The sequence below is a fragment of the Pyxicephalus adspersus genome, chromosome 5, assembly GCF_032062135.1.
Source record: "Pyxicephalus adspersus chromosome 5, UCB_Pads_2.0, whole genome shotgun sequence".
NCBI classification, from domain to species: Eukaryota; Metazoa; Chordata; class Amphibia; order Anura; family Pyxicephalidae; genus Pyxicephalus; species Pyxicephalus adspersus.
Window position 1 is genome coordinate 54,545,514 of NC_092862.1, and position 20,245 is coordinate 54,565,758.

General features: G+C 34.5%; 1 protein-coding gene across 7 annotated transcripts in view; it reads right to left on the bottom strand.

The window, feature by feature from the left end:
* Nucleotides 1-982: 982 nt before the first annotated feature.
* MBP (myelin basic protein) overlaps nucleotides 983-20,245 on the bottom strand; it is a 107,601-nt gene continuing 88,338 nt past the window's right edge. For all 7 annotated transcript variants that reach the window (XM_072411543.1, XM_072411542.1, XM_072411537.1 and 4 more), the window contains 5 exons: nucleotides 14,626-14,751; nucleotides 13,945-13,980; nucleotides 13,265-13,294; nucleotides 9,765-9,896; nucleotides 983-2,415 (listed from right to left, as the gene is read on the bottom strand). In XM_072411543.1, coding sequence (XP_072267644.1) covers nucleotides 2,371-2,415; nucleotides 9,765-9,896; nucleotides 13,265-13,294; nucleotides 13,945-13,980; nucleotides 14,626-14,751 — 369 coding nt within the window. In that variant the 3' untranslated portion in view covers nucleotides 983-2,370. The remainder of the gene's footprint in view (nucleotides 2,416-9,764; nucleotides 9,897-13,264; nucleotides 13,295-13,944; nucleotides 13,981-14,625; nucleotides 14,752-20,245) is intronic.

The following is a 20,245-nucleotide window of genomic DNA, read 5'->3' on the forward strand; positions in this document are numbered from 1 at the left end:
TGGCAACCATTGGATTAACACGACAGCTAAGCATTTCAGGGAGGTGAACAATGTCAACCTACATGTTACCATAAGCATTGGTCCTATACCATTATATAATTTCCTGCAGTGATCTGCATAGTTTCAAGTAACATTTGCACACATTTGCCTAATGAGTTGTTTCATATTTATCTATTCCAGTGATGCAAAAAATCCTCAATTAGATGATCGCTTCACACATTCTCTACTTTTGTTGAAAAACCAAAAATTGTTTTAACTGGTAAATTGATTTCTCTGTAACTTTATTATAGAGCATGTCTTCTGAGAAGCTGTAACTTTGTGTCAAGGCAAAGAAGATGATCTTAAAACTGCCATGAAGGGCTTGATGTGAAATTGCACGGATTCATCTTCCACTTGGAATTATCTACTATGACCCCCTGGGGAATTGGTGAAGATAGAGCAGCTAATGGACCCATCTGGGAGCAAAAGTACCATTCTTCCTATCCCATTTTTTAAAGATCAAAGTTCACACAAATGGAACAGAGGGCAACTGTAAACTTTTATGACATCTCTTTTCCCAGCAAGCATTGATGTGTTTTGCTTGGGACCTACAAGTGTTGCAAGGATGGAAAAGAAAAGCCTTGTTTATAGGAGCTGGAGTGAGAATCATTGTGAGAATGCATAGAGGATAGACACTGCCCCACATTTCCCCCGCCTTGCACCCATTGTTTTACCTATGTTTTCTTGTATTTAAAATGTTCATATGTATAGTTGTTCTTTATTGATAGAGAGGCACCCAAAATAGAGCACATTCTACAGAAGTCATCTACCATGTGTTCTTTTTCATTAAGTCATTTTACATGTCATTGACTCCTTACAATTCTAGATTGGTGTTTATTACCCTTTCACAGCTGAGAAGAGAAAGGTTATTCATGAAAGAAGTCAGGTAGGTTGTCCTTCTATTGCTAACACCATAAATCAAAGTAAAGACAATATGCACACATTTGATTTCTAATATGATTACTTTATTTCAATATCTTTAAAGACACCATAAAATGAATAATGTTCACTACTTTTGCCGGGTAAACCTACATAGAGAAAACAACGGGACTATGATGGCAATGAGAGCTCTGGGCTACAATGCCTATCTTTTTCACAAACCTTACACATTATTGTGTTTTTAAGCTCCCATGATTCATTGCACTCCATTAGTATATAATTCCATCACATATTAAAAAGTTGTGACTTCAACTAAGGCACTTATTAACAAGCTCAGGTTTAATGGTAACATTGGTACCTTGGTATTTCTGAAATATGCAAGTTTTTAATTAAAAAAAGGCTGTAAAAATAAAGAAAACCCCATTAAATAAAGCTAAATATAATGTACAATTTTACTTCATTAAGAGAAAATAAAACAGTGCAATTCAGAAGAGCTGTTTGGTGCACCATTGTTTATCAGTGCCCTCGCTATAGAGATGTTGTCGTTTAAAGTAGTTGGTTAAATGTCTCAATGTAACTATGATAGTTAGTTGGAATATATTTCTGCAAGGCAACACTATAGCAGTTTCAGAAGGTTACTGAATCGCTTGCTCTTTACTCGCCTTGCTTGTTTGTTTCTAGACTATAGATTTAGCCTGAGTTGTGACAAGCACCAAGTGTAAGCAGTAAGCTCCATGTGTGTATCCAGTACTCAGGATAGCTCCGAACGTCCTAAAATACCCAGTCTCTCTCACTGTTTCTCTCCTCCCATATTACGGCAAGGACAGAGCTTCAAGATCAAGTTTCCCATGCCTTGTATCTTAAAAGAAATCTATGAGCACACCATTTCCCATTTTCACATGCAGAAAATTGCCATTTAACCCTGCAACCATCTCCAACTGCTGTCTCTACCTAGTATGAAAGAAAAACATGCATGTGAGAGAGAATGGATGTTACTGAAAATAAAATCATGATATGCACCTAAAAATCAATCCAAAGCAGCAAGAAGCAAACTGATAAATTCCTCAAGAGAGATAAATATTGCTTAATAATTATCTGTTGGTTGGTATTCCATGTTGTCTGGCCAGGCAACACATTGAACCTTATAGTGGTCACTGCAATGTTATGACATCTTTTTGGTTCATGGGTAGAAATGACTTTGTTTTATGATTATTATTATATTAGAATGTAGACAGCAGGGTCCATCACCATGTTCTCCATCTTCCTATTTATCATTTTTTTATTTATCTGGTACTGGTGACACAAATTATTATCTGCGGTCACAGCTCATTGGCTCTAAGTGACAGATTGTTTATATGTTTATCAGTGTTATGAATAGTAGTAGTGTTATTGCTTATGGCACTTCAGGTTACAAGGCAGGCTATATCACTTTTTGGTAGATGGTTGGTAGCTTCAGCGCCTGGCCATAGGAGAAGATGATCGGCTGTCTCTTCCTCCCTGGAAAAAACAAACCAGAGCAGATGTTTAGAAACAAATAGAACATTCTGCTTTGCAAACAGTATAATTTATAACTGTGCTGAATGTAATCAAAATATATAGAAAAGAGATAAAAAAAACACACTCTTGGAGAAATACATAGTTTTCAATTTTCCCACGCTTAATGTTATATTTTCAGGATTCTACTTTTAATACATGTTTGGAGCCACTAGAGGGCACACCATTCTATGCAGTGAATGTGATGAATCAATACTGATGAAAAGTATACTACGAGTTATCCAAGGAGTGTAATATTTCCCATGTTGAGATGAAACTGTATTGCTCAATGCTTAATTTGTCAGTTGTATTTCGTTTTCCAATTGATTTTTGGATATATATGGAAACAGTAAGGGATTATATAACATTCATCATTTTTTTTTAAACAACTTCTCTTCTGTCTTTTTATTTCTTGTCCGTATTTTAAATGTTCTTTTTGTTACTGCCAGACTGTTTTTCTTCCTTTAAAGTGAAGTCTCTCAATTTATTATTTATTCTGTAAAGTTCTGTGATATTCTTTTTGCCAAACAAATTTATCATGACTTGGTGAATATATGACTGAAACTCTTAGCAGACAATTACCTATAAACTCCAGGGCTACCTATTGTGAAATATCCAATGCTGGTAATATGTGATTCAGCTATTCGCCAATTTATTACATTCAGACTGACCTCCACAAACACATGAGCTATACCCATAGAAACAAGCAAAAAACTAGAAGAAAAGGGGCCAGAAGATAAAGCCAAGCTCTCATACAACCAATAAAGTCTTTACAGATGCAAATTAGAGCAACAATATGCCTAAAAAGCCAAAAATCCTTGAGAAACATCCAACTGTACACACGCCACTTCTCTATCCACATGGCCTCATAAAACATAAAATGTGGTTTGTAAATAATTCTAGGATATTATTTTGATCCTTTGCTTCTCCCTTTTTCTGTATATTCTTATTGTATTCTAAATCTATTCTTCTCATAAAATTAAATTTTGATTTAGTGTTGAGATATTAGAGCTGTAAGACCTTGGTGCAGGACTATAAGGTTTTAGCAAGTGATTCTTGCTACCTGCTGAATACTTCCCAGTATGTACAAAAACTGTATTCAGCTTATCACCAATAAACACCCCAAAAAAAAAAGAAGGTCTGTTTAGCCAGGGATTGCTATACCTTCTTACCACTTATTCACATAGCCCTTCACTTTCCCAGTTAATAATATACAGTACACAAAAAATAAGTTCCAGGAGATTGTCATAATTAAAAAACCTGAAACAATAATTATTGAGAATGTCTATATTATTTATACAAACAGGGTTACATACCTATTATTTATTTACTTGTATACTTATTTATAATGACAGACAGCAATGCACATAGGAACCATTTTAGCATTCATCTTACAATGACCTGACTACAATTTAATGTGGTTACTAAGCATCTTTACTGGCTAAGCCTAAATGCCTAAATGTTAAATAGTATGTGTAGTAAAGATATATATACATATTTATATGTACAGGTAGTCCCTGGGTTACAAACGAGTAAGGGACTGTAGGTTTGTTCTTAAGTTGAATTTGTATGTAAGTGGGAACAGATACATTATTATCTTATATTATTATCATTTAATATATGCAATTAGGACAGATGTTTGTCTCAACATAATATTAGGCAGCATGGTGTCAGTTACTGTATAAATTCCTCACATAAAATCCTAAAATCACAAACAAAGCAAAAAAATGTCTAGACATTCATTTACATCTGAAGGAGGCTGTGCTTTGATATGCAAAAAGTAACAACTGGAAAGTTTGTCCTGGTCATTAAAGAGTTACAAGAGGCTGCAGAACAGCAAAAAACTTCTGCGAAGTCATGCCAACACCCCCTACCCATCAAGCCTCTTTCCTGTACAAGAACAAGCAGGGAAGCCGTTCGTATCTAGGAGTCCTCCATATGTCTGATGTCCTTAACTCGGGGACTACCTGTATATATAAAAATTTGTAAGCTACACAGCATATGTACTCACAGTATATCAGTGAATAAATGATCAATGTGTAGAAACAAATATTTTTGACCTTTTTTCAAATGGAGCTTGTACTGATTCCAATCTTTAACAACTCATTTATTTTATGCAGATTGTATTGTGATGTGTTCTATTTTCTATTTTCATAATGCAGATTTTAGGATGTGTAAAACATTTATTTTCTCAATGTGGGCAGATTGTCATTATTTCTACTGCTAGAAACATTATTCTACAGCTTGGAATATATAGATGGGTCACATTTTGGAATTGTTGTCCTACTCTAATTTCTGGGAACACTTTCTATTTTGCATATAATTAATAGATAATTCATTGATTCTGCTTTTCCAAATAATCTTCTCTCCAACATAAAGTTCTCAAGCAGATAGGTTTTTAATGCTGTACCAAACAATATACTGGATTTCAGAGTGACAAATTCCATTGGCTAAGTGTACTTTAAACAGCAGCCAAAGGCAAAACTTGCCAAAGTCAGGCAATAACTCAGCACCATCTGTGCTAATTTGCATTTAAAACAAATGTATAAAGTGCAGAACACACACAAAATCTGGAAAGTTAACAGCAGAAAGGTCTAATAATGTTGATTATTACTGAAATAAAGCTTGATTAAATGAGAATGCAAGGATATTCGGTCGGTGAGACCCTTGTTTGTTTTGGTTGTTTAAAATATAACAAGTATTGCCAGTGCAAATGGGAACAAACTGACATAAGGAGGCTTTAATTGTATAAATATAATGTCAATAATAAATTAGCATTGTGTGGGCATTTGCTGAAAAGTGTTGGGAAGTGATGAAAAGAACTGAACTTCTGTTTGCAAAATTACTTCTGGCATAGTTGCCTTTAGAACCAAAATTACAGCTGTTCCAGCCAAAGCATGTGTCTTTGGTCACCCCCCCAATCCCCCTAAAAGGGTACCTGGGTGTAATATTTTATTATCCTCCAGTCTGTCATCCTAGCATTTGGCTGCTCATTCCCAGGTACTGTCATATATTGGAGGTAACATATTGCTCCATACTCATGGGACTTGTATGTTGGGGAATCCGATGGAGAAAGGATCAGTGGATATGCCAAGCTTGACGTAGTTTCAAGGAACACTTTTACTTTGCCCTAAATGAAGGTCTTGAAAATTCAATGTATTGTAATGGAAAAAAAAGATCTTTAATGAGCACTGTGTAGATACACCATTTTTTTCCCTTCCTCTACAGTATACTCCCGGGAAATATTTGGAAGCTGGGAAAAACCTGTAGGCAGATGGCAGCCCCTGTATTGTGACCCAGCTTTTCAGTGACCACCCAAAAACAGTGGTTACTGAAAAGTGCCGGGTGGTGCACACAGCTGGGGAGAACACTGCCCTATCATTAGCCAGTGAATAAGCCAAAAACACTTTATAGCCAATAGAAAGATGAAAAGATATGGAAGAGGTGGGCTATACAGTTGGGGGCTTTGCAGTATAGCAGTACTTCTGCAGTTACTGTCATACAATCTTCAACTGCAGTATTAGTACGTATTTGAAAAAGAATTTAAATAAATTAAATAATAAACTAGTTCTATCTTTTTATATGATTTGATCTACCTCACTGTGTTAGTATTTTTAGTGCTATTTCTGTGGGCTTTTGCAAACTGTGACTTTCCAAATGGTTGCCATAGGGGCAGAAGTGGGTGCAGGCAGAGCTATATATATATATTTATATTGCGTTACTTTTGTGTTTTAGCAGGTGTTGGGCTTCATGCTTTAAAGTAAAGTTTCTCTCCTTCCATTACAACCCCACGGTATGATCACAGAATGACCTTCATTTCTACAGTTCTTGAAATGGCCATGTGGCAGGAACATAATGTACCTGCATCTGAAACAAGTCTGCATCTCAAAAGCTTTTAGTTATATTCTATTGTTTACACACTTTAAGAAACCAATGTCTGTACATCTCAAGAAGCAGTGAACTTTTGGTTAAAATGTAGCTGTTGGTAACAAGTCCTTACCTATGTATACAAACTTTTAAAAAACACCTTCGAACTTCTATGTTATGTTATAGTTGATAGAAGAACAGACTCGGCTAGCTTTATAAAAGATATTGTATTCAAGGTCCTTTTGATTTTGCTTTAATGTGCTCAATTTGTACACTTTTTTATAAAAAAAAAATCATCCAGCTATCAGATCTTTCCATATTATGAAAATGGATTTAACTGAGGGCAAACCTAAAGAATAACTAAGGTACCACAGCCTAAATTATATATTCAACAGGCCAGTATGAGTCATAGTATTTCACTAAGAGGACCCAAATCCAGCTTACCATCATGATCTTTGGATGTGTCTATTCATTTTGGGGAACCAATTTCTTAGCGATCTGATCCTCCCTGCTACAGTATGTGATAAAGCCAGGATTGAGAAGGCATTTATAAAGGTTTTAGGGTAGTTCGTTATTCTTTTTCACTTGATAAAATTGCTATACAAATATTTGTGAAATTTTGTAAGGTGTGCAGATTTGTGCACAGGGGGCAGTTCCCATGCCCAGGGATGAATTGAAGCAGAATTATACCCTATGCATGGTAGCTTAATTGGATTCAAATGCCTTTGATTGGCATTAGTAAAGACTGCAATACGCAAGGAAAGCAGGCCAAGTAGCATTGTTTGCACTGGCATGTCCTCATCAGACAAAACTAAATCCTCCCTTGTAAAGCTTTGACCAATTGAACATTTACTGTTGTCTTGTAGAAAATCTGGCTTTGCATTTGTCAAATAAAAAGCTTTGCTTCCTCCAATATACATGTAACTGTAATAGTGGCCCTTTTATTCACATAGACAGAAATAGGAACAGTGGTAGGGATACAGTTAGGACTATATATAGAATTCAGAAGGAAAGATTTGGGGGAACGTTAGCACAGACTGTCATCATTTACAACCAACTCTGCAATTCACTAGAGACAGAACATGACTTGTAATGCCAGGGGCTATCCTAGGGAGAAAATGAAATATATTTATTGTCCTGTTACAGTCATTTTAAAACACAGGCAGCAAGTTGTGTGTTAGATCTCTGAAATGGTGAGAAAAAAAATGAGCTAATAGCAAATGTGCAGCTGTGATACAATTCATTCAACTATTCCACACTGGATATATAAATTTAAAAATATGTAACTATGTTTATGTTCTAAAATCTGTATAGCTCACGTCAATACTTATATTTATTCAATACTTATATTAGTTACGTTATTAATAAATCATTCATAGGGGTCTTTTCATAAATGACACAATAGTCACCCAATTGTATCCAAACAAAAAATGCATGTAAAATGTAATCTTAGAAATATTAAGTAATAATAGTATGGAGTAAAAATAAATAGTGATATATATCAATAGTTTGGAACATATATATATATATATATATATATATATATATATATATTTTAACTAAAATAATTATGATATATTATTATACAAGTATAATAATAATAACATACTAGTTTAATAATATTATTAATAATAGTATAGTTGTGCTATGTTAAACCTTCTAGTAACCTAAAAAACAATGAACACTAGCAACTTCCAGGGACTTATCAAACCATGACTGCATGCATTCTGCAGTATGTAAAACTTACTAACCCCAGTGTATGAATACGCTAATCTGTTAGTGTTTTGCCTGTCTAAATGGTCCACATTCTGTCTGAAAATACCCTTAGGCGCCTTTACTTCAATATTTGCAGCAGTTTGAGATGCCATGACAGTGTCTAAGTAAGCAAATTGCCTTTGTGAGACTTTGGGTCCACCTCATCCCCATTAGCTTTAGTTTTCTATAATTAGCTCCATATCTTCCCTTGACCTCATTTTTTTAAATTTTGTATACTTTTTGTCCTGTTTTTTTTTTTTCAATTTGATTTTCAGTTTGTTATAAATGACACTACTTTTCATCTTGATAATAGCATTTGCATGATCTGACTGGTGCTGTTGTGTCCAACTTATGCCCTCAGCAACATTCTGCCCAATATTACAACTTTGTGCTGCCACTGGATACATAATGACAGTTCAGCACATGTACTTTTCAACAGCACACTACAAGTTAAACTTCTGTTGGCATTTATAAACATGCCAAATGTTAGTCTCTGATGAATTTGTGCATTGTTAAAACATGATAACACTGCAGGTGACATTTTAAAAGCAGGATATTTACTGCTACAACACAAGAGCAGCTGAATAAGCAGCTTTTAACATTTATGGCTTTAAGGCCTTAAAACGCAGTGCACTATGACTCTACAGCAGGGTGTTTCTGATCGTGTGAAATAACATGCAATCCTGGAAAATACCAGCAGGTAGGAATACCAACCAGTATCAGTATTGAATGACAATAAAAAGTAAGAAAGCTATCATCATCCTGGCGGGTACTCAGAGGCAAAGCTAAAAGACATTTAGAAAAAAATGTACAATGCTATCCTACTAGGCAGATAAGACCATACAGCAAATAATAATGTCTAACTATTCAGTCCGCAGATTTTTTTTTTAAGGTTGTGACACCAAAGTATATTCAAATAAGTTGAACTTCGTGGAAAATACTTGATAATTTGGATGGTGTCTAACTGGGCAATTGAATTATTCACAAAGAAGACAAGATTAAGAGGCTTTGCATTTCAGGGTTTTGAGGATTTTGTGATAAATCCTAAATGTACCAAATTAATTCGCATACAATTTACCTTTGCTGTGCCAATTCCATATATAAGCCTTGAAAGGCATAGACGGGCCAGTCAATGTTCTCACTGATAATTTAGTCATATATAGTAAAACTGTAATCTCAGTTTAATCTCAGCACTCAGAAAGAAAAGGTTATTGTCATCAGCCCCTGTTTCTTTGTAGAATTTTATTCTTTTAATTAAAAGGCATGTAAATGTAATGTCATGGAACTGTTTAAAGTCCATCTCTAGCAAGGTTAAGACATTTCCCACCTCCCTGCCAACTTATTCCAAAGAATCCAAATAATTCTTGTCTTGTGAAGGCAGATATTCCTATCTACATCTACATTTAGGGGACCATAGATCTAATAGTGCTCAGGCTCCTGGTCCTTGTCTGTCCCCTTTGTTTTCCATGCCAGCAGAAGACACAATTAGAGGGTGGTAGGAAAAATTGTTGGAAGACTGGCATCTGTTACCTAAAAGTGTGCCAATGGTTGTTGGAACTCACAGGTCACACTTGTCCAATAATTTAAACAGATTTAAATTGGATTTGTCTGGATAGTAACTATACTAAACATATTATATATTACTGTGTGTAACACAATATAGCAAGTCATGTAATAAAATCTGTATTTACCAGTTTAAAGATCCTGGACAGGGTTCCTTGACCATCTCTGTGTGCATCCTTGTATCCCTTGTGGGGTGATTTGTGGTGTTCATAATACCTGGGACTGGATCCTCCATAGCAAGTCTTATGCCCTTCTCCACTCTATATTCAATATAACAGACACATTTGAAACATTATTTTTAGAAAGCAAATCCAGTCGCTTGTAGCTTAATAAAGTGAATAAATGGATTATTGACTCCAAACATTGAAGCTTAAACAATGCAACCTTGAACAGAAAATGAAAAGCATGTAAAGGTGGCTCGTTTAGTAGAATCTGGAAATGAAAATATTATAAAAATATACAAGTATTTAAAATCTGCTCATCTACAAAATGTTCTAAGTTGAGGCTGCCCGAATAAGGCCAATCAAATTAAAACACACTAAAAATCAGAATGTTAGGAATATATAAAACTTCAAACTACACCCAGTTTGGATTCTAACTTGTACGGTCCAGTGAACTCACCACCCTGTTTCTCTATCAACTAAGGCCCATGTTTGTTCGTGTTTTTTAATCCATATTAATAATGCCAACATATGCTATAAACACTGCTAAAATGGTAAATGGTGACTGATTCCCTATAGGTTAGTGCAATATACTATTTAATAGATATATTCTTAACAAGCATTAACATATTTACCAATTTTTACAAAGATTACTAAAGATCCTAACAAAGACTTTAGAGTTGGGTTTTAAGGTTTTTACCAGGTTAGAATTGCCTGTAAGTCCTCAACTGCCCAAATCCGCTCTATATAGAAAAAAATGTGTCTGTGTAGTGAATTCTAAAAATTATTTAATTTTCCCAAGTTGCTTATAGATAAAAAGATGAATGAAGGCTTGTTTTGATGCATCTTTTCTTGCTTATTCAGAAAAAGTAAATCATTAAGTGTGCATGATTGGGTGATCTGGTCAATTTAAGGCTGAATTTTTAATGTCAGCATTGTCTTCTATACAGTGCGATGTAGGGTAAGGTCATTTTATTATTTTGTTCATTTTGAATGGCACCCAATACACATACAGTGCAACATGACACATATTATTTTTAGCCCACTACAATGCACAGATGTGAACCATCTTTTAGAGGGTCACAAGTTTACAATAAACCTTATTTTGTAAATGCACAAAGCACCATGTGGTACTCTTAAATCAATAAGAATAAGAAAAAAAAAAACTGAAACATGAATTTAACTGGCCAGCAGTGTATCACTGTTATATCTTTGTATTTAGGTCATCTCAAATAAGGCAAGTGACATTTGTAAGCAATCCACCTCCACAATAAATCTGAAAATAAATGCGTATTTTCTTTGTAAATCAGTAATTTCAATCTGATTGCTAATGGTCTCGCTGCAACTAAATCTATGATTGTAACCTTTATTCACTCTTAGAGAATAATAATTGTTGGTTCAAGTCAAGATGCCCTAATTAGGTCAGTGTAATGAATTGTGAAATAGATATTTATTTTTTTTAAGCAGCCATGCATAGGATACGTGATGTTCTAGTATTACGGTTAGGTTGTACTGGAGAGAACTGAAGAGGGAAAAAAACACCTAAAATAAATATAATAAAAAAGTAACAATGCAATTCTAAATACAATCCATCTCTAAAAAGGGAAGAAATGGGTCTTGTTTTCTTGTATAGAAAAATGGAAAACATTTGAAGCACAGTCAGGTTAAAACAACTTGTACACACATATCAAATATGCTTGTATACACAAAAAAAAGTAATAAACAATATATATTCATGACATAACAGTACTTATAAAGTTTGCTGCCCTCTATGTGCATTTATTATGGCAAAGAGTAATTTGTGAATTGCTACTGTCAATAGGGAAAAAGAGAATGAGTTTGACAGTTTCATATACCCTAATTGCTACATAACCACCATTAAACCCCCCAAAATGTAAGTGGCGGGTGCTAAATTGTTTTATAGATTTAGTGTGACTGTCTTGGAAGGTATCATATGTTCCAAAATAAAGGGCTTTGACACCAACACATTTGGGTTTTCACTGAAAAAGAACTTCTACATCAGTGTTTCTCAACTTTTATAACACAGGGGGCCCCTTGAAATAACTTTCATGTCTTCAGGGAACCCCTTCTATAATTACTATATTACAGCTCCCATTATGTTAGTGTGGTGGTTGGTGGGAAGAATGCCACCCTTATACTTAGCCAAAAAGATAAAGAGTCTGACTGACCTGAGAAGCCCAAATTGCTCATAGCTCAAGGAACCCCTAGCAACCTTTGGAAGAACCCCAGAGTTTTGAGATTTGAGCACATTTTTTAAGACCTAAAGCCTTATGGCCATCACTACATATTATATGTCTGAAATGTCTTGAGTCCAAGTGAATACATAACACAAAAATATCTATATATATATATATATATATATATATATATATATATATATTTATCACATAGAAAAACATAACAAAGAATAAATATGTAAGTTTTCTTCTTTGATTGAACACAGAAGGAAGAAATAGTCATCTCAAGAAAGGGCAAAGATAATTAGTTCTAAACAGCAGAGCAGCACTAGCAATGTTCCATGAAAGTTGGAGAAAGAAAAGCTTTGCCATGCAAAAAAGCAGCAACCTAGCAAAATAAAAAGCTTTATATAATGACCTATTGATAAAAGAGTGCCAATATAATTATAGCAATTGCTCCTTAAAGCCATTGGGTCTCACTGATAGAAGTCTAAAATAATAGGGGTGTTGGTATGCGGTATGCAAACTGCTAATTTAGATTATTTCCATTTATTTGTGCAAATATTTTACTACAACCAATCAGAATTCACACACTGCTAGAGCCACATTGAAATATGATCATATTTTACTGATTACTGTGGGCTGTTTGAACCCAAGAATCATCCCTTAAAATTGTCACTCTTTATCGACAGGTCACATTCTTTCAGTTAATGTGGCTCAGTCACCCTGTAAATAAAGGACATTTAAGCTACGTACACACGTCAGATTTTTATCGCCCGATAATCGGCATCGGCCAATTATCGGGCGAAAATCCGCCGTGTGTACAGTCGGTGTCGTCCATCGTCCGGACGACCGACCTGCCGGATCCACGGACGATGGACGACAGCCGATCATAATGAAAGGGAAGGGGAGAGCGCGCAGCAGGGTGCCGCTCCGTCGCTCTCCCCCTCCCCTCTCCATAGAGCATGAACGGTGCTGTATGTACAGCACCGTTCATGCATCGTGCACTCCCTTGTCGTTGGAAAGGATCGTGAAAGATCCTTTCCAACGACAAAAATTGGCAGTGTGTACGCAGCTTTAAACCGAAGCAGAAAGCTTTTTTTATATAGGTAGCATGGCAGGAAAGCAGTTGTGAGTGCAGCAGCAACTATATATAAAAATATAATAGAACTGAAAAAAAAAATTAAGAAACAAAAGCATTAAAGAATGATACTGCAGCATTGGTGAAGGCGACCAGAGTAGCTGAAAAAAAATGTATTTATCACCTACCCAGCTAAATCTGGCGGGGAACAATCCTCTCTGCATATAAAAGAAACAGAAATGGCAACATGAACACTGTGCACAGATACTGATAGAAGAATATGGAGTCAATCTGCTTTATTTAAAATACCAAAACCCAAAGTGTGTGTTTTATAACTTTTTTCAGTTTATAGAATTTCAATATTTAAAAAATAAATAGGTTCATCCACAACAGGTATTTAGGTGTTATTATGAATATTGTGTATAGAACCATGCAACACAATATAAAAAGACCAGGCAGGCAGCAGGGATTTGTCCTTTTTTGAACCATTCAGTTTTGTGTGTTAATTATTAATCTCTGCAAAAAAACATATTTTTCACAAAAAAAGCAGCAAAGATTAAACATGAAAACATTAAAAGATCCTTCCAGTGCCACCTATTGGTAGGAAATATATTATATGAAATATTTAATGTAAATATCTCTTATTTTCTGATGATAAATCAACCAACTTTAGGATAAAAGAGGGATAAAAAAATCCCTTTGCCAAAATTAACATTAAAACAAAGTTTGAAAGAGGCATTGAGTATTTTACTGTTTAGTAAAGCTGCTGGGGCCGTGGCTTACTGCTTATCTGAATAAATAAAGACAGCAATTGTTTTCATATTAAATGTATAAATACATTATTTGTTTTGTTGGATAAAATATTTACCTTTGGTTGAGAAGGAGGTGGAGTCCTAGGTGTCACCTAGAAGTGGAGATGCATTAAAATAATTAGAGGTGGGTACATTTTTAACATTATTATATATAGGAATGCTAACAATACTTCACAGAGACATCATACTTTGCACATAATACCATCTTAAAAAGAGCAGATGTCCACTGCTCACCTCAGTGTTCAATACAGCTTCTGAAACCATTTTTACAGCACCAATGGCCACATGAAGTCTTCTGAGGTGCCCATCCCAAATATCAGGGTACAGGTATTAGGAAAGCTGAATCTAGTATTAGCAAGGTGAGCCTGTGCTTATAGTAGGTAAATGCAGTACAGTGTTTCTCTATATCAGAACCTTAAAAAAATACAGTCATATAATAAAGTCTAATTTTACCTGTATAAGCTTCATTAGTAATAGTAGAACAAGGATTTGTTCTATGTAAAAAATTGTTCTATGTATGTGATCCTAGCAATAGGTCTTGCTTACTAAAAGTGATTCAGTGATGGGAATCTGGCTGTGGTGATTACAGTACAACTAATTCATGAACTAAGAATCAGTTACCTAAGTAAATATATTTCTTTTGAGTCTTTAAAAAAGAACAAAAAATAAAATAAATGTATCTCAGTGAACACTGGATTGCTTTCTGAAAAATATGACAATTATTCTTAAACACTTACAATGTTCCTGAAGAAGTGGACCACAGGGTTTTCATCGGTATATCTCCCATGGCCATAGTAAGAAGACCTCTGGGGAGAGGAAGAGAGGTAGCCGGATCTGGACAGAGATCTGGAAAGGTGTACTTCCTGAAAATAAAATTGTGCCATGTCAGCAAATAGTAGGTAAATGTATTTAATGTATTTTTCGGAATGTCATTGACCATGTTATTCTAATTTGTTCAGTGTAATAGTAACCTATTCCTGCAGGAGAAATGGATCACTCTGACTATTTGCTTATATGGAACTGCATAAACATAAAAAACAATCACAATTCCGTTTTTAAACTTTTTTTAAACAAATTGCCAGGAATGTTTATGGCTTTATAGAACATGTGTTTTTCAAAGGCAACAAGTTCTGTGGTGTGCTGTATAAGGTACAATGACAATATCAAAACACAAAATGTAAGAAATTCTTGGCTTCATGGAATACCAGTATTTCCTGTATGGACAAAAACAATTGCTTCATGTGTTCTATGGCTTATTGATTTATAGCTTTGTCATTATTTAGGATAAAAAAACAAATATTGTTCAGATTGTCATTTTCTTTTCTTGATTTTTCTTGAGAGATTTTTTTTTTAAGTTATCTTAGTAAAGGTTGGGAAAAAAAAAGAATTAGGACAGATGTTTGTCTCAACATAATAATATGCAGCATGGTGTCAGTTAGTGTATAAAATCCTCACTGTTAGTTAATCACAAACAAAGCAAAAAAAAAACTTTATGGAGCCTAGACATTCATTAACTTCTGGAGCAAGATGTGCTTTGATATGCAAAAAGAATCAACTGCAGTTTGTCTTGGTCATTTGAGTTACAAGAGGCTGCAGCAGAGCTCACCCCCTTAAGATCACCCACAACTGTGTTTAGCAAAAGATTTCTTCTTCAAGTCATGCAACCACCCCCTTCCCCCCATCATGCCTTGAGGGAGCAGGGAAGCCCTGTTTGTATCTAGGAGTCGTCTGTATGTCGGATATCCTTACCCAGGGACTACCTGTATTTCATATTTACCTAAATGAAATTTTTTTTTATGTATCATAAAAAATGTTTCCCATAAAATCTACATAACTACTACAGATTCCCTTGAACTGCATTGGCTGTATTTGTCTGGGGCACCTTAATTACATGATTAGCTGAACAGAATTATAACTGCTTTGGCAGGTTAACTGTTCCTATATTTGCAATCCAAAAGTTTAGAATAAACTGCAAATGTTTAATAATAAATTGTAAAAAAATAATACTTAATGTATGTTTACTATACTATATGTAGAATGAATGAACTCCATACTTGGGTTCACATATATCAAAATCACTGTTAGCTCATTATAGGAGAAAAGAATGAAAAAGGTTAAAATTTCCTTTTTTAATGTTATCCTCTCAAGTACAGAAAATGTAACCTTGTCATGCACTCAAATTGTTACTCCTTAAGGTCAAGACAGCTATCTATGGCTAATTATATTCAATTATAATGGGTTACTCCAGGGTGATAGATTGGCGAATCAGTCCTCGCAGACATGTTTAACCCCGGTAGAGAGCACAGCTCTCATGATTTTTTTGGCAGTGAATGTAGCTGATACTGCATTATTTGTTACTTAAAAATTCAGGGAAGAGCACTGCTTGTTGACATTTGCATAACTGTCTTATAATATTATAGCCGCAGAAGTTAAATTATATGTCAATGACAGATTTGTCCTTTTATCACTGTTATGTCACCTTTTGTAACTAAGATATGAGTTCCAGAGATTAAATTTATGAAGCTTATCAAAGAGGACAGGAGCAGATGTTAAAAAGACTCATCATCTAGTTAGAAGTTTGGCCTCAAGGTTGAACTTCTTCAACAGATATATATCTGGATAAGCAATTAATTAAACGTGTGCCAAATGTGATGTGATAGCTTAAACAGGACCGCTGCTGAGATCGCTGGCAATGGAAAAGAAAAAGAATTAGGAGAGTTTAAACTAGCCAAACAGCAGAATCCTTTTTAGAATTTAGGCATTTTATAATTTAGAATTCTTTTTTAGGCATTTTAAGAAAAATCAATGGGAAATTTTCCAAAATGTTCTTCTCTTAAGTGGGTCAAATCCAAGAATAAAAATTGTGTTAACATTGAGAGGTTAATCTCTGCCCCGCCACTTCTTGTTTACAAAGCACAGACCACAAGAAAATGCCGGGTCTAGAGAAGGCTTAACATATATATATGTTTTACACATGTTCGTGCTACCATTCGGTAGCAGGGTTTCAATGACTAAATGCAGCATGGCTATCATATGGTTCACAATTTAATGATGGGAACATTTGACCTGCAAATGACTACTGCCCTGCTTCCCACTGCTTTTGCATTTCCATAGACTTGTAAAGGGCGGTAAGCAGTACAGAAGCACACAAAAACCTGATAACCACCAGGTTGCCATCATGCACATAGCAATTTGTATTAATCAAGATACGATCAATTGCAATTCAGTGATTCATCATCAATCAAAATAATAAACCATACAACACAGGCAGTATTGTTCCCAACTTAATATTTAAATTAAAATATTGATCAGAAATAAAGTCTATTAGTCATAGATGCAAACATTTCTATATAGCCATTTAAATGGGCTGTTTCACATCTCTTGTACACCTCGGACACATATACAGATATATAAATGATTAGTCAGAAGGGATCAAGAAATGAACAATTCATTTGGCAGAGTTAAGGTTTATCAAGAGCTAAAAAAATGATCAAATTGTCTTAGATTTCTTTTTTATTTAGTTTAGTCTGAATAAATGACATACTGAATAATCATATCAATATCTGTGTAGCCACCAGTAGATATTCCCTGACCTTTTAGCTTATAAGAGAACATATCTTGTATGTGCTATGTAGCTTTATATCAATTTTTATATCAAATAGGTTTCATATCAATCAGTACTGCTACCTGATCGTCTATGTCTAGAATAAAATAAATAAATAAATAATTAATGCAATGCATTGACACACAGCAAAGATTCTGATGTACCCAGTGCTGCAGTAACACGATAATAAAGGTGTTTTAGTGTTTGTTTCTGAGCATTGTTCAAACTATGGGCCAGCAATTCTCAAATAGGATTCCATGGACCCCTAGAGTTCCCCCAGAGGGTTCCTTGAGCTATAGCTAATGAGACAACACCACTTGTCAAATGCGGTATAAAACCAAGAATCTTTTTTAAATATGTAGAGTTCTGATGACCATTTTGGGGGTACATTATTACCACTTGCAACCAATGCCAAGGACATTTTCTCAATAATTATGGCATAGGTTCCCTAACCTCTGCAAATTATTCTAAAGGTACCTGAGGGGTTAACATGATGGTCTATGTACAGGTGCCCCTTAAGATCCCCTTTATCACTCAAGCCTTAGGGTGTAAACCATGTAAAAGAAAACTAGTGATATAATATTCCCATTTATAAAAATCGTAAATGTTGTTTCCTGTCCATAAAATAAATGGTATTCACACATTCTGCAGTGGCTAATTGTACAGTTTTGAAAAAACCTATAATATTTAATATAGGTGTTTAGTGTACTAGACAACAGGTATTGGTAAGCAAGTATTTCTAATATTCTTAAAAACAATATAAATTATATTAAAAACATTATTTAAAAACATAAAAAGTTATTTGGGTTTTTCTCTAGCACGGCCATGTTGTATTGTGTTAAATTTTTTACCTAAAACAATTATCTTCCCATTAATAATGTTTCAAGAAAACCGGAACATTTACTATGGCAATTAGTTTGCTATTTTCTAGATCAGTGAAAACACTGATGATAATGAAAAGTTTTTATAGCTTTTTCACCACTTTCTATTGAGAAACACAAATTTCCACTGTCCATCAAGGAAAAGAACCGAACTATGTTTTGTGTTATACAAACGCCAGGTGTTGAAGATTTTCTTGAAATGTATATATATTTATTAAGGCTTTCGTACACTTTGAGTTATTGTAGAAATATTTTATTTTGATTAAAAGCTCCCCAATACTCTGCCTTCTAAATTTAGGCTCCATCTGTAGAGGTTGTTAGCCAGTGACATTTTGATTCATATTTAACAAATTATTTTTGCTAACTGGTAAATGTGGTAAAATAAATTTTTTTATTGCCACCTTGTTAGCCCTTCATTTACCACACAACTGGTTCTTAAAGAATTGGCGTCAGTAGTTTTGACAGCTGGAGGCAGTGAGCAGTTCTGGTACCGATACTGCCACGCCTACTTATTCTCTATGGGGCTGCCGTAGGGAGAAGCTACATGTAGTGCCCCCCCTAGAGGCAGTGGTTTCCTGACATGAGGAAGAAGTAAACACAGTGCAGCCTCATGGCCAGTGTGAACATAACCTGAATCTGCAAGAAATGCACTCAGCTACCAAGCCCTGTTCTGAGACGAATACATTGAGCATCTAATGTCCTCTGAACCCTATCTATAGACAAAGGTTTTTGGTATGTAAATAAGGAATGGTTGTAAACCCTGTCAGTTTTCTTTATTTTTTGAGGTCTTTGTCATTAAGACAATACAGGAAGTAAGATGAAGAGCCACTAAAATGAGGGGTTTTTCCTCTTAGATAGGTCAATGTGACAAGTGCTCCAACTGGAAGATTTCCACTTACCTCCTGTTCCAGTATTTACCATAACATTTTGTTTTTCCCAACACTTTCTTCTTTTTCAGGAAGTCTGCTTATCAGGGACACATACAAAAATTCAATTCCTAAAAATGTTCCAACTATGCCGCAATACAAGAAAAATGTCTTGGCTACAAGATACACGTTAAACCCTTTTATATTCCAGAACACAGTTTGCAAATTTTGGAGGGAGTTGTCCACTCAAGTCATTTATCGTCATCGATGAACACATTTTGTCATATTTTTTTTTTGTTTCTGAGTTTTAAATTTAGCTTGCTAAATATAATATGATATTTTCATTAGCTTGCTAATATAAAAATATCTATTTCTTAGATTACATATAAACATACATCCTGAAAAATGCAAAGTATATATATATATATATATATATATATATATATATATATATATATATATCATAAAACTTATGCTTAGAAACAATTACTGCAGAAACTGAAATTGAATTGATTGCTACTGTACTTTGGACATTATTGCTTTTCTATGTATTTCCTTAATGAATCAGCTGAAATGCTTGGAAATAGAAATAAAAAGACAAATCCTGGTCAAAGAGACATTTCATATAGAATTCATATGTGAAGAAGATACTTAAGATTCTTACTCATTTCTATGAACAAGTAATTGACGTCTTTTCACTATGTGTAATGCGTAAGATATATGACCTTTATGAAAGATATAAAAGGTATAGTAGAGTTATTTGTGTAAGGTTTAAAGGAAGCTTGAATTATTGTGTAGTACAAATGCATCATTAACCAGGGCTTTTTGAAAAAGCTACTTTTGTACAGTCACCATAAACATAGCTTAAAAAGACAGTAAAAAGTCTACAATCAATGTTGTAATTCAATTTTGTTTGTAGCACAACATTTATGATTTATAGGGATATTTCAGAGAATATGTTTGATTTGTATGCACTGTTCTATATTCAGCCAATTGTTTGCAATTA